Source organism: Octodon degus, unplaced genomic scaffold, assembly GCF_000260255.1.
Source record: "Octodon degus isolate 3935 unplaced genomic scaffold, OctDeg1.0 scaffold00243, whole genome shotgun sequence".
NCBI lineage: Eukaryota > Metazoa > Chordata > Mammalia > Rodentia > Octodontidae > Octodon > Octodon degus.
In genome coordinates this window covers 2,241,176-2,255,212 of record NW_004524819.1, presented here as the reverse complement: position 1 = coordinate 2,255,212, position 14,037 = coordinate 2,241,176, and the positions used below count along the sequence as shown (strand labels likewise).

The window sequence follows — 14,037 nt, the reverse complement described above, 5'->3', positions numbered from 1 at the left end:
TCTACATGCATAGTTTTTAAAAAAATCACTTAATCTCTGAGACTCGATGTGCACAACATGAAATGAGAGCTTTGGGGGCTCCTTTATACATCCACAGCATTCATTTTTACTTTACCTAGGGCAGTACCATTTTCCACCATGTTTTATATTTCATGTGTGAGGACATAGTTACTCTCATAGACTGTAAACTCTTTGACAAGTGAGAAACATATGATTTTCTTACACCTACACTCTGAGCAGTGTACGAATGAGGCCTCGGATAAGTACACACTTGTGACAAGTTGTTGCCTTGAATTGAATCAAGTAGATGATATATAGGGTATATATTTCTGTAGTATGCTATGATGCTAGTGTCCCAGGCTTGGTTCAAACTTGTGGTCCTCCTGCCTTAGCATTCTAGGCTGCTTGGGTTTCAGGTGTGCACCATCACATCTAGCGCTGTGATGTCTTTAAAGCAGGAGGGACTTGTTAAAGCTGAATGACTTCTAGCTTCAGCTGGGTGACTGCAGTTTTGCGAAGTCAGTAAGCAGAGTTTGGAAGCACAGGACTGAGGGAGCTGTAGCTCATGCTCTGCCCCACAGGATACAAAAATTAGCAAGGCCAGATGATTGCAGGTTTAGTCTTGCACATATGAGTACTTCAACTTTCAAACCTCAGGACAGAAAGGGAATGATGAAGGGTGAAAGAGAAATAAAGTGAGCAAATTATTCAAAATTAGAGAGTGCCCAGAGTTCTTGAGTTGCGTCCCAATTTGATGGTGTATCATATTGATGGTGACAATGTTTGGGGTTATATTTTCAGATATAGAACCTCCTAGAATCAAGTGCCCAAGTGTGAAGGAACGCATTGCAGAGCCCAATAAGCTGACAGTTCGGGTGTCCTGGGAGACTCCAGAAGGAAGAGATACAGCAGATGGCATTCTCACTGAGTAAGCAAAACTTGACAGCTGGAGCAATCTTATCTGTTTTGTGTGAGACATTTATGATCCAGAGTGAGGGAGTGTATGTATTCTGGTCTATTTATGTTTTTACACATGGTTCCCCTGGCCAGCAGCTAACATACTGTATATTCTACTTAGAGAATTGGCTGTTTGCTTTAGTGTGTTCACTGCCATATCCCTAAATGCCAGAACAGTGGCTGTCCTATATTTAGCACTCAGTAAATATTTTTTGAAGGAAGAAGGGAAGAAGGAAAGCAGAAAGAGTAAAAGAAAGCCAGTTTATAAATTAGAGGACAGAATTGCCCCCATTGCTTCTCCATCTTGTGCTCTCTGGGTATGCATACAGTGGTGGTGAATATTTTAGAGCTTTCAGTGATAAGAAACAGCCCACCATGGCACATGTGCCACACATGTGGCACCACTGGTTTAGGGCAAAACTTTCCCACCTTCCTTTGTTTTGGGCTGTATCTAATTCAATTGTTTTAATTTTCAATTTAATTTTTAAACATTTCACAACATCAAATACTTATAGAAGCTTATAAATAAAAGAGACAGTGTCTTTTGTTTCTTTTCTACTTAAGTCCAGGAACCATTGCACCCATGGTTTGACATTTTTCTGAGAAGTGGTTTCCTTTGGTGAAGTTCAGATGAATTTTCTAATGTATCATTTGGGTCTCTACCCCAGCAGTAGCTTTTCTTGAGGCTATTACTTCATGGCAGCATGCTGCTATCTTTGCCTTGAAGTATGAAGCCCAAGTAGAGCACCCCATAGTTTCCATCTCAGGGCAAAAGGATGTCTCTGACTCATCCCCTGGGAAGCCATTAAGAAAGACTTACTAGAATTCTGTCAACTTAGACCGTGCAAGACAAAACAGTTCTGCAAAATTATTAGCAATAACAGACATGTCCTAGTGAGAGGCGATCATGTCTGTCACTCATAGTTTTATTCCTAAATGAAGTGTAATCAAAAAGTACAGTGAATGCTTAAATTTTTGCTTCTGTTGTTGAATGAATTTTTTCATAACTATGTTTGTAATCTGAACAACTACTTACAAGAAAACAATATTTGATGCAATAACCATGGTTAATTTTCTATCATGTTGTTTTGAAATTCTGTATCATTATTTTTATTTATTTATTTATTTATTTTTTATTTTTTTCTTTTATTTGTGTGTGTGTGTGTGTGTGTGTGTTTCATGCTCTGTTATTCTTTATTATCTAAAACGAATATAAAATAGTAAGAAAAAGCCATTAGGAACAATGCAGAACTTCACCAAATAAACAATAGGAATTTGTTTTATTTTTATGTATTATTTTTTTATTTTTATGTATTTGGTACAGGTATCACTATGCAGCTCAGACTCATGGTGATCCTCCTATTTTCAGCCTTCCCAGAACTGGGATTGCAAGCATGCACCACAATGCCCGGTCTAGGTAGCCAGCTTAGTATGCCCAGGCGTGGGGCCAGAGCAGCCTATAGTGCCAGGGATATATTTTTCTCTTTAAAATAAATTTTTTTTCTGTAAAAGACACATTGCCATTAATCCTCCTCAAAATATTTTATTAAAGCATTGCAATGAATCTTTCTTCACTGGATCTGGCAATATGTCACTTCTGGCTCCTTCCCTAAAGTCAAAATGTTATGAAAGATAAATATTTTCAATCAATTCAGGACACTGAGGCAACTGTGGCAGTCCAAACTAAAGATACGCAATGAAAGGAGACTTCCAAAACTGCTTCAGAAAGTGGCAAAAGTAATGGGATAAGTATTGCAGGTGAGGGAGAATTGATTGAGGGGGATTAATGACAATATACCTATTAGTGAATACTTTAAAAATTTAAATATGCACTGTAGTTTTTGAACATATCCTATATTCTGTTCTTGCATCTTCCCCAAGTATATTATCTAGTTAAACAACAATGCTAGTTGTATTTCTTATTAAAACTTTGTAAAGATAAAATTTGACTATTGGCTGATTTTGATAGTGCACATCTATAATTCCAGCTACTCAAGAGGATGAGCAGGAGGATCTTTATCTCAAGGCCAGCTTAGGCAACATAATAAGAACCTCTCTTTTCAATGACTTTCTACTGTCAAATTCCTATTGTTTGTTTGGTGAAGTTCTGTATTGTTCCTAATGGCTTTTTCTTACTATTTTGTATTCGTTTTAGATAATAAAGAATAACAGAGCATGAAACACACACACACACACACACACACACACACACACAGAAACAGAAAAATAGTAAGTCAGTTGACATCACCAAGGATAAGGTTTTATTTTTCTTTGACTCTTGGGAGTCTAGTGCAATGTCTAGCCTATTCCCTAGATCATAGTAAGTGCTTATACTTTTGAAACTGTTCTCAAAAATATTCACCTTGGCATTTTGTGGGTAGCCTATGTAGTATGGTTAGAAATGTGACATTTTAAAAGAGCATCTTCATAGCCCTCTGCCCTTCCCTCTGTTCAGGGCAGCTGTCTGCCTGTAGAGTTCTGCAGCCCAGAGTCCACACAGGCTCAGAGCAGATGCCACAGGCAAGGTGCGCCAGCAGGATAAAGAGTTCACAGAAGGCTGCCTTGGCCTCCTTCCCATTCCCGCTTGGCTCCTGGCTTTCCTGGCATTTATCCCATGACTCCTTTCCCCCATGCCTAATCCAAGCTACTGTCTACTCGGGGGAATATTCTCATGTGGATCTCTGAGACAAATGCTTCTTTTGCATTGTCTTATCAAGTCCCTCTGTTATTTGTGTGTCACAGATTGAGTCTCAGAAAAGACAGGAACTATTCATGTTTGAAAGATTATTCCCCCTAGGTATATCTGAATTTATATTGTGTTCATTATGGCTCTTAAAACATCTAGACTTAAAAGTGACATATCTCTAAATGGTAGGCTTTGTGACACTTTCCCAAGACCTCTTACTTCATATTTTGTAAATGGCCACCAACCCATTTGTAAGACTTTTCCCAGTAATGACCATGATAATTCCACATGCCCATGAGTAATAAATAATGTCATTATTTCTAAGTACTGAGTAAGAAATAGGATTGTCTAGATTTGGCAAAACAAAAAAAACCTGGCATTTGATTCAGTTGTAGTTATTGGTTTTCTTATCACATAGCAAGAAGAAAGACACCGGAGTTGCCCCAGCTCTGTGATCTTGGCAAGTTCCTTATCTTTCTGATGCCTCAATTGCTTCATTTGTGAAATGAAGTGAATACTACCTCTCTAAAGGAGTTGTTGTGAGGGTTAAAAAATTTAACATATGCAAAGTGACTAGAACCGTGCCTGACAAATGTAAAATTTACATAAGTACAAATAAAAATATTATCATTATATTGTTAGAATAACCAAGAAATCAAGTGACTGGTTTTTGCTCAGGACAGGTCTTCACTGATACAGGTAAAAAAAAAGGCAAGAATATTTTAGCATCCCTGGAAGGTCCAAGTTGCCAATGACTGCTTGAACTGCAACTCTCACAGTAAGGCAGTTCAGGTCCATCCTGGACAAGGATAGGATTGAAAAAAGATTGAACCCTTCTTTAGTGATACCCTCCAGTAAAAACAATGACTCTAAACTTCCCAGTAGCTGTGATCTTCCATTCTTGGATCTCAAACTACATTTCTGAAACAGAAAAAAACTTTGGAGAGTTTATTCATCACAAAATTTTTGTTCTGGTGAATGTGTCCCCATAGCTGCCCTTAAGTATGCCTACATGTTGTGCAGAGTGGGGTTTCTTAGACCTGTGAGAATCATCTTTGTTGTTTTTGTTTTCTTGTTTCTTTGAAGTGTTATTCTCAAAGGCCTTCCCCCAGGCTCAAATTTTCCAGAAGGAGACCACAAGATCCAGTATACAGTCTATGACAGAGCTGAGAACAAGGGTACTTGCAAATTCCGAGTTAAAGTAAGAGGTAAGAGTACTACTCATGGGATTCTCCCCTTCTAGAGAGGAGCAAAAGGAAAAGGGAAACAGGCCCTCATGCAAGAACTCTGAGTGCCTTGCATAGGGATCCTTGCCAGCTTTGGATCGGTCTTGGAGGATGCTGGCAGAAGTGCCTTATCTTACTGGCTGGATTTCATTGATATGGATGAGTGCTGACAGGTTATATAAGACATTGCACTCGTCTGCTTTCTCAAGAGCCCACAGACGCCTGCCCCCAGGGAACATTACTTAGTAACTTTTCCATCCCTGAGTGTGGATGACCAGCTAAAGCCTGCAAATCCTTCTAAAATCAGGGTGTTTCGGGACGGCCAGATAGCTCAGTGGATAAAAGTACCTGTTTAGGTAGAGTGCAGTGGCCAGGGTTCGATCCCTGGCACCACAAGCCCTGCCAGCCCTGCCCCTGGTGTGTGCTGAGATGGCGATTGAGACTGAACGGGGTGGCGCATGCCTGTAATCCTAGAGCTTGGGAGGCTGGAAACAGAAGGATCACTATGAGTCCAATCTGTGTAGTGAGACCCTGTAGACCCTGTACTAAATACATTTAAAGAAATGAAAAAAAGAAATACAATCAGGGTGTGTAAGAGCCTCTTAGTTTAGGCTACAACAAGACAATGTTCTTCATGTTCCAAACTATTGATGTGCCTGAAAAAGTGTTTCCAGAGGATTGTTTTATGCCTAATGATTTGCACAGCTAATTACTAATCCTCTTTACCCTTTACTGTCCTGGGCTCGACCTCCTCATCTGTACCATCCAGGACTAAATCAATTGCTAGTGGTCCTGTTACTGTGGGTAGTGGCCATTCCGAGGCCCATTCAGTGAGAAAATAGTCATATTGTCCTCTCACTCCTTTTGAAGAAGAATATAGAAGCTTAGTGTGCAAAACTGAGGCTTCTGAGGCCTTCTCTTCCCTGGTTACTTTAGAAGGGAGCTCAGCACTAAGACTCTTATGGGATTATGTCCCTACAGTCAGACGCTGTGGCAAACTCAATATCCCAGAGAATGGTTACATGAAGTGCTCCAGTGATGGTGACAATTACGGAGCTACCTGCGAATTCTCCTGCATCGGTGGCTATGAGCTTCAGGGTAGCCCGGCCCGAGTGTGTCAGTCCAACCTGGCTTGGTCTGGCACAGAACCCACCTGTGCAGGTATGTGTGCAGCCCTCTCTCCAGCCTGCGGCAGATCTTGAAGATACCTTGACTCTGGATTTCAGTACAGGGAAGAAGGTTTCATTTCATGCACTTTGAAAAGGTCATTGCTGTTCCTTATCACCCAAATGGGTGAACATAGTTCCTGCTGAACGTCTTACCTGCCCTTGTCATTTTGCCTGTCTTCTGATTTTCCTATCCTGTCTTCTAAGGAGAAAGCTAGGGGTGGGAACTGAGTGCTAGACTTGGGTGATATTAAGAATCAAGGACCGGGGAGATGGCTCAGTAGAATAAGTGCTTGCCTGGCAAGCGCAAGGGCCTGAGTTCAATCCCCGGTTCTGAAAAAAAAAAAAAAAGAATCCAAAGAGTATGCTCTAGTTACCTTTGTTGGTCTCTTCTACAGATGCAGAAGCTCAGTTACAAAGCCAATATGCTGCTGAGTATAGACAATGTAATGCGTGCTTTGCAGCACTAGCTTGAGAGTCATGCAGATTCTGGGCATTTGAAGTCTTTACCCCTATGTAAAATAAAGAAGGTAATAGTTCACTTCTGTAGTTGTTGGAAGTATTAAATGAACTCACTTATCAAGCAGTGGGTGAACTCAATATCCCAGAGCATGGTTACATGAAGTGCTCCAGTGATGGTGCCAATCACTCATTCCATGACAGATATTCTTACTGGGCAATATGGAAAGAGTAGTGTAAAGTCTAGGCTATTACGTAAATTTTGGTGATGCTCTTTTTTTTTTTTTCAGTACTGGGGATTGAACTCAGAACCTTGCACATGTCAGTGATGTGCTTATGCCACTGAGTTGTCCCCCCAGCCCAGAGATTCTTATTTATATACTTTTCTTTTTGCTTATGTCCTAGTAACTTTTCTTTCTTTCTTTCTTTTTTTTGTGGAACTGGGGATTGAACTCAGGCCCTTGTGCTTGCCAGGGAAGCGCTTATTCTACTGAGCTATCTCCCCGGCCCCTAGCTTTTCATTTTTATTCTTTCCTTTTAATTCCAGTCATTTAGAGAGGAAAGAGAGAGCAAGAGAGTTAGAATATATATATATATATATATATATATATATATATATATGGCTTGAGGGTCTTTAATATCACACATTAAAGTAGAAAGGACATGCCAGTCACACACTCCCCAGCAAATAATTCCATGGCTATCATGTTAGCATTGAGGCCCAGGGCTTCTAGACCTGCATGGTCCAATATGGAAGCCACTATCCAATGTGGCTTGTAGCCCTGGAAATGAGGTTAGTTTGATTTGAGATGGGCTAAATATAAAATATATACCAACTTCAAAATCTTAATACAAAGAGAATATAAAGTATCCCTACTATTTTATTGACTAAAGTTGAAAAGAAGTATTTTGCACGTATTTGGTTAAGTAAAGCATATTATAGAATTGTTTTCTTCTATTTCTTTATACTTGTTTAATGAAGCTATTAGAAAAATTAGAAATATAGAGAGTTCCATTACATTTCTGTTGAGCAAGATGTCCTACACTGAGTGTCCAGGGCAAGGATTTGTTGCTACTCAATGTGATAGCCTAGTGCCTGGAATAGGGTTTGGCACATAACAGGTGCTTACTATATTTTGGCTGGCTGAATGAATATGCAAATGAACAAATGCTTTAGTGCAGAGTGAAGGTTTTCACAAGAAACACAAAGATTATAAACCATGTGTGAAATTTCCTCTTTTTTTTTTCCTGTTATTTCTTCCACTGGGCCAGACCTGTTTGCTTACCTAAGTATTAAATACCCTTCATTGACCTTTATTAGCCAAACAATTATGATTGGTTGTCACTCATTTGTTTAAATTCCCTAACTATCTTTGAAGATGGAAAAAGGATCTGTGAACCAAGGAACGAAGGTGGCTTCTAGATGGTGAAAGAAAGCCTAGTGACACCTTGATTTTTAATTTACTGAAACTTACTTCGGATTTCCAATCCCCAGGACAGAGGAGAATAAAATTGTGTTATGCTAAGCTGCTAAGCTTAAGAGGATTGCTTAAAGCAGCAAGAGGAAACTAATACACTCTCCCATTCCTGTACCATGCTTCTTCAACCACTTCCCAATAAACTACTTACATTTGAATCCTTATCTCAATGTCTGCTTCTCATAAGCATAGCTGTGTGTCACCACAAGCTGTGCTACGCCAGGCATGCAGAAGTTTACTGACCCATGTAGCTATTTCTAATTATAGCCATGAATGTCAACGTGGGTGTCAGATCCGCAGCTGCACTTCTGGACCAGTTTTATGAGAAAAGGAGACTCCTCATTGTGTCCACACCCACAGCCCGAAACCTTCTCTACCGGCTACAGCTGGGAATGCTGCAGGTGAGTCCTCAAGTAGGGCCAAAGTGAGAGGGAGACGTCTACCAGGAGAGGCCCAGGCATTTCACTGAAAGTGAAGCCCACACTTAGTGCCTAATTCTTTTATGGTGAGTTTCAGGAACCAACAATTTAGAGTTAACTCTTCATTTCTGGTACTGGAACACAACCTGATTAACATTGACTCTCCAGAGTTAATCCAATTGTTTTCCAACTAATGAGAGTTGTCTGTCTTCACTAATAAGCCTAACTGACATACTGGCCATTCACTGGGACAATTGTTTTTGCTAAACCTACCCAGGATATGCTAGGCTAGAGGTAATTAATCAGTTGTCTGCCCAAATGGCTGGCCTAGGGGCTTCGGCCTTAGACCCCCACATACTTCCCTATGGGATTTGCCAACTCTCACAGTGTTCCTGAGGTAGTGACAGCCATCTTAGAGACTAATGATACTCAAAGTGTGGTCCCTGGACCAGCAGTAATAGCAACACCTGGGTGTATCTTAGAAATGCACATATCCAGGCCTGCCCCAGATTTGCTGTATCTGAATCTACATTTTAATAAAATATCTGGGTGATTTCTAAGCATTTAAGGTTTGAAGAATACTTTTCCAGGAAATGTGCCCTTCTGTACTGTATCAATTTTATAATTGCTAAAATGAGGCAACCAGCATTCTGGGTGCCAGGGGTTTGTTGGGCCCAAAACTGTGAGGATCAGACCAGAATTTGCTTGCTTTTAGTACCAAAGCTGGATTTTAATGTGTGGCCAACCTGACTGAAAGTTAAGGAGGCAGGGTGTATGCAGTGTCAGGAACGCAGTGGTACTGCATATATTTTTGAGAATCATTCATTTATTACTGTGACTAGAACTAAGTGTTTAGAACAAATTTGATTTAATCAAAGACTATAATTTATTCCTTGTGTGAGCATTAACACTAGGAATAATGTCTTTCTTCATTATTACATGAATTTGATAGACTGCCCATGAACTCTACAGAGCAATATATAAGTTTCTAGGCTCCCTTGATAGGAACCAAAGTTATATCTGCACCCCCAATCCTTGTCACCTGAACTCTCCTCAATCACCTCTCAATTAGGGGTTTGCTCTTCAGGAAACAAAAGCTCACCCTTCTTAAGTTTGTAGGTAATCAGAACTGCAGCCTATTTGATGGACATACATTCCCTGAACCCTTCATATTCTACAGAAAAATGAATAAGCCAAACGTCTTGTTTTGCTTTATCAGCAAACTAAGGTTCATGGGCCAAATTTTTCACATTGCTAGGTTTTTTAAGTTAAACTTTATGGGAGGCAGCACACATTTTTTCATTTTTGCGTTGTTTATGGCTACTCTTGCACTATAATGGCAGAGTTTGATAAGTGGGATAGAGGCGATCTAACTTGTTGAAACCTAAAACATTTACTCTGGGTTTTTGTAGAAAATATTTGCTGTGCTCTTCTTTGCTTTATCTCTCTTCCTTCAGGTACTTGCTGAGTTCCTAAGTAAGTACTTACATATGATGTTTTGGATCCAGATATTTTTATATGTAACCATTATCTCTCAATCAAAATTTTCATTTTAAGAAACTTCTAGAAAGATTTTGTTGGTTTAGTCATTTCAGTTAGAATAATAGAAAAGTACATTTTTATCTTTTATAATTTTTCCACCAGTTTTGTCACTCTGTATAAGGATGTTTCAGTGGAACTGTGGTAAAAGTCAAATAGTGTTCCAGTAATTTAAGACTTTAAAATTTATTTTTCCATTCAACCAGGTTCAGTTAATGGCTAATTATTTCTGCCTTCTTGCCACTACCACTCCTGATGAGACCTCCTGCCACATGGATGCTTCGGCTAAATTTCTGAGCCTTGTGCCAAGGGTTGGAGCTTTTATCCTTGTTTCACCCCTGGTGTCAGTGTCAGAACATTGGGCAGGGGTATATAGAGGGTTGAATCAAGGGCAGAGAAGGAGACCCTGGAAAGATTTGTTCGTTGCAAAGACAAAGTTAGAATTTTCCAGGGTGGTCTTGGATACTTTTTAGGAAATTTGACTCATGCAAGGTGTCACTCTGTCTGGAAATAACATCAACTGCCATTTTGCTTAGGTTTTCAAAATTCCATTGCTAAGCCATTACTGAATGAGTGCTTTGGGGAGGTATTTATATTTTGCAGCCACTAGTGTAATCCCAATTTCTCAACTGTTTGGGGGATTGTTTGGCACGGGCCAGGAATCTTCCACAAAGAGACCACTGCTGCTTCTGTCAGTCTGCAGCTTGACATGGAGGGCTTTTTCTTTAGCTGTACTTACATTTTTCCTGTTGGTTCCCTCTTCCAGCAAGCACAATGTGGCCTGGATATTCGACATATCACAGTGGTGGAGCTGGTGGGTGTGTACCCAACCCTCATTGGAAGGATTAGAGCAAAGATTGTGCCTACCCCCTTAGCTCTGCAGCTCAGGTAAGAGGAAATTCTGCCTTTCAATTTGTTCCCTTGTGAGTCCATTTATATCCTTGTATTTCATAGTGTTCCCTGACTTCTTTCTGTTCAGTATTGAATTCAAGCAAGCTTTAATATTTAATTACTTTTATTCTGGGAAATTATAACCATGTTAATTGGCATGTTGCTGCTTGTCCAAGTAAATTATGCAGTGGGTAATTACCAGTGTTCTCTTCTTTCTCCCCATGACCAAGTGAGCAAGTATTTTTGCTTTGTCTATGCACGTGCGCATGTGTATGTGTGTGTGCATGTGTGCACTCACATTAGATTGGTAGTGGAGGAAGATCTGTAAAAAGGGCATAAACAATCCTCACTCTTATTAAGAATGAAGTCATCCAATTAATCTTTCCAGGTTTGGCATCATTTCTCCCTTCATCCTTTCTGAGCACTTGTCAATACCCCTATTAACATTTGTATTTTATTTTGGTCACACTTACAAAGCTAGAACTCTAGTGTTCAGTCTCTGAGTAATGATGTATTCAAGAAGCAGAATTCAACAGCCAAATGTAATTTCAGTTTAACCCAAATTTTTACTTGCATCTCTTGATCACTGTGAAATGGATAATTGGGTTAAAGTAATACTCTTTAAAGTCTTTCTTGCCTAGCTTTTTCTTTTTTTGGTTAGCTCAGGCTGCCTTAAGGGTGGGTCTGGTGTGGCTTATGGAGCTGGGGATCGAAACGTGTTTCCCCGTGCTTGACTGAGTTTGTCCAAGCATTACCTAGCTTTTTCTCTTATGCTGCAAAAGAGGTATAGATCTCTGTTCTGAGGGTTCCAGATGACCATCCTGTCTTGTACATCAATATCCAAACATTCAAATGCATGATCCCAGGCTTTTGCAAAAAGAGATTAGAGAAAAATGAAAACAAACTATAGCCAGTGGTGGTGAATCTGTGTAGTAGGCACACAGAGCTCTCCTAGTTGGCACATGGGCCAAGTCACTTCAGCAGACATACATCAGATAACAGTTGCTTTTCTCTAAACTAAGCCTCAGTATCCAGGTTTAGTTGTAGTGTTGGCACTTTGCAACAAATAAGTGGGTTTTGGATTGCAGTTTAGGCACTTGGTTGATAAAAGTTTCACCATCTCTGAACTATACTGTATTAGTCAGCTGAATATTACAAAATATCGAAAGCAGTTAACTTATAAAAAGAAAAATTTGTTTAGCTCGTGATTCCAAAAGTTCCAGCCTGAGATCAGGAAGCTCCATGGCTTTGTGTCTTTAGTAAGGATGGCATAACATGGCAGAAGCACATGGTGAACAAACTGCTTACATCAAGGGTCAGGGGGCCAGAAAAAGACTGAGAGATGAGGGCCATGTAATGCCTCTATCTTAAAGAGAAAAAAAATCCAACAAAAATGATACAGAATTCAAAACGAGACAAGAGGAAATTAACAATGATTAATATATTGCATATTGTTATGTTCAAAGTAGTTGTCCAGATTACCAGATACAGGCATGCAAAATTGATCAAAGAGTAGAAGCATTAACTGCACTGTCCCACAACTGCAAATGACCCCAAAACATCACATGAGACCTCAACTCTCAAGAGGCCCAACAGCTCCCAAAAGTGTCTTCTCAGGAATGAAACTTTGAGCACACAGGCATTTGGAAAGCTCACATCCAAATTGTAACACAAACTGACTTGTTTATATTTCACCTTGAAAATGTCACACATTCCTCACTCTTTCAGTCTGCTGGCTAGAATTAGTCACATGATAGCAACTGATCTTCAATATGGGGTGGGAGGGCCAGCTAAATAGCTCAGCAGATTAAAGTGCTTGCAAGGAGGCAAAGGGGCTGGGGTTCGATCCCCAGGCCTGCCACGCCAGCCCTGCTCCTGGGGCGCACTGAGACAGTAATTGAGACTGGGCATGGTGACCCACACATGTAATCCCGGCTTTTGGGAGGTTGTAAACAGGCAGATCACTATGACTCCGATCTAGTAGTGAGACCCTGAACACCCTGTAGACTCTTCCCTAAAATACCAAAAAAAGAAAAAAAAAGAGGCCAGGAAATAGAGTTTTTCTATATTCCTAGGAAGAAAATAAAATAGTATTAGGTGAGCTCTGTCACAGGTGTTCAGAAATGTCCACAGAATATTAAGCAATTAAATGATAGAAACATATTCTTAAATGATGTTTTTGTTGGACACAATACATTATATCTCTAATTTTCCTATTTGTAGTTGCCTTTGATCAATTGCATGTTTGATTTCTACCTTTCTCCAACTGAACAGAATCATCCTTATCTCCTCCAATGCAAAATCTCAGAGTACTAGGGATGGGAAAACCAAAAAGAGAATACCTGAATTCTCTCTTGTTGGCTGAGGATAAGAAGAGGCTGAGTTTACTCAAACTTTTGCATTTTTTAATCCCCCTAAACTTGCATGGCAGCATTGCAGAGTGTATGATTTGCTACTCAGTGTCTAAGACAGTGATAGGTGCCTTGTTGGTGCTTAAGTGAGTGAAATAAATGCCTCCAAATTTGATGGAAAGAGCCTTACTCTTTGGGGAGGGTTATAGACTTTAATAATGGATTTAAAATGACTAATGCTTTAAGTCAAAGTCTGCAAAACTCGAGACAAGGATTGTGTTTACACCTACAAAATTAGAATGAGTATGTAGGTTTTACAAAACTTCTGCTACTCAGGGCATAGTGGCATGTGCCAGTAATCCCAGCTAGTCAGAGGGATGAGGCAAGAAGGATCACAAATTTGAGGCTAGTTTAGGCAAGTTACTCAGATGCTGTCTTGAAATACACTTTTGTTTGTTTGTTTTTTAGTTTTTGAGGAACCAGGGATTGAACTCAGGCCCTTGCACTTGCCAGCCAAGTGCTTATTCTACTAAGCCATCTCTCCAACCCCAACACTTTTAGGACCTGGTCTTGGGTATAGGTCAATGGTAGAGCTCTTGCTTAGCATTCTTACAGCTCTGCGATCAATTTCTAGTACTACAGAACACACACACAGGAAAATAAAAAGCAAAATAAAAAACAATAAGATGCTGTTTATTTACAATTTTTTATTTTTTATTGTTTTTTTCATAATTTTACTCAGAAAAAAATAGCAATGAGACAGTTACAAATCAAATTGGTAGGACAGTTTCAATAATTAACACATTGCATACATTCTTCCTAGTGGTTAATTGCTGTATAAGATGCGGACATGATATCCTATTTA

At 39.7% G+C, this 14,037-nt stretch overlaps 1 protein-coding gene across 2 annotated transcripts in view; it reads left to right on the top strand.

Moving 5' to 3' along the window:
* Srpx (sushi repeat containing protein, X-linked) overlaps positions 1 to 14,037 on the top strand; it is a 120,736-nt gene that overhangs the window by 93,553 nt on the left and 13,146 nt on the right. For both annotated transcript variants that reach the window (XM_004645903.1, XM_004645902.1), the window contains 5 exons: positions 802 to 928; positions 4,730 to 4,851; positions 5,851 to 6,030; positions 8,240 to 8,373; positions 10,697 to 10,818. In XM_004645903.1, coding sequence (XP_004645960.1) covers positions 802 to 928; positions 4,730 to 4,851; positions 5,851 to 6,030; positions 8,240 to 8,373; positions 10,697 to 10,818 — 685 coding nt within the window. The remainder of the gene's footprint in view (positions 1 to 801; positions 929 to 4,729; positions 4,852 to 5,850; positions 6,031 to 8,239; positions 8,374 to 10,696; positions 10,819 to 14,037) is intronic.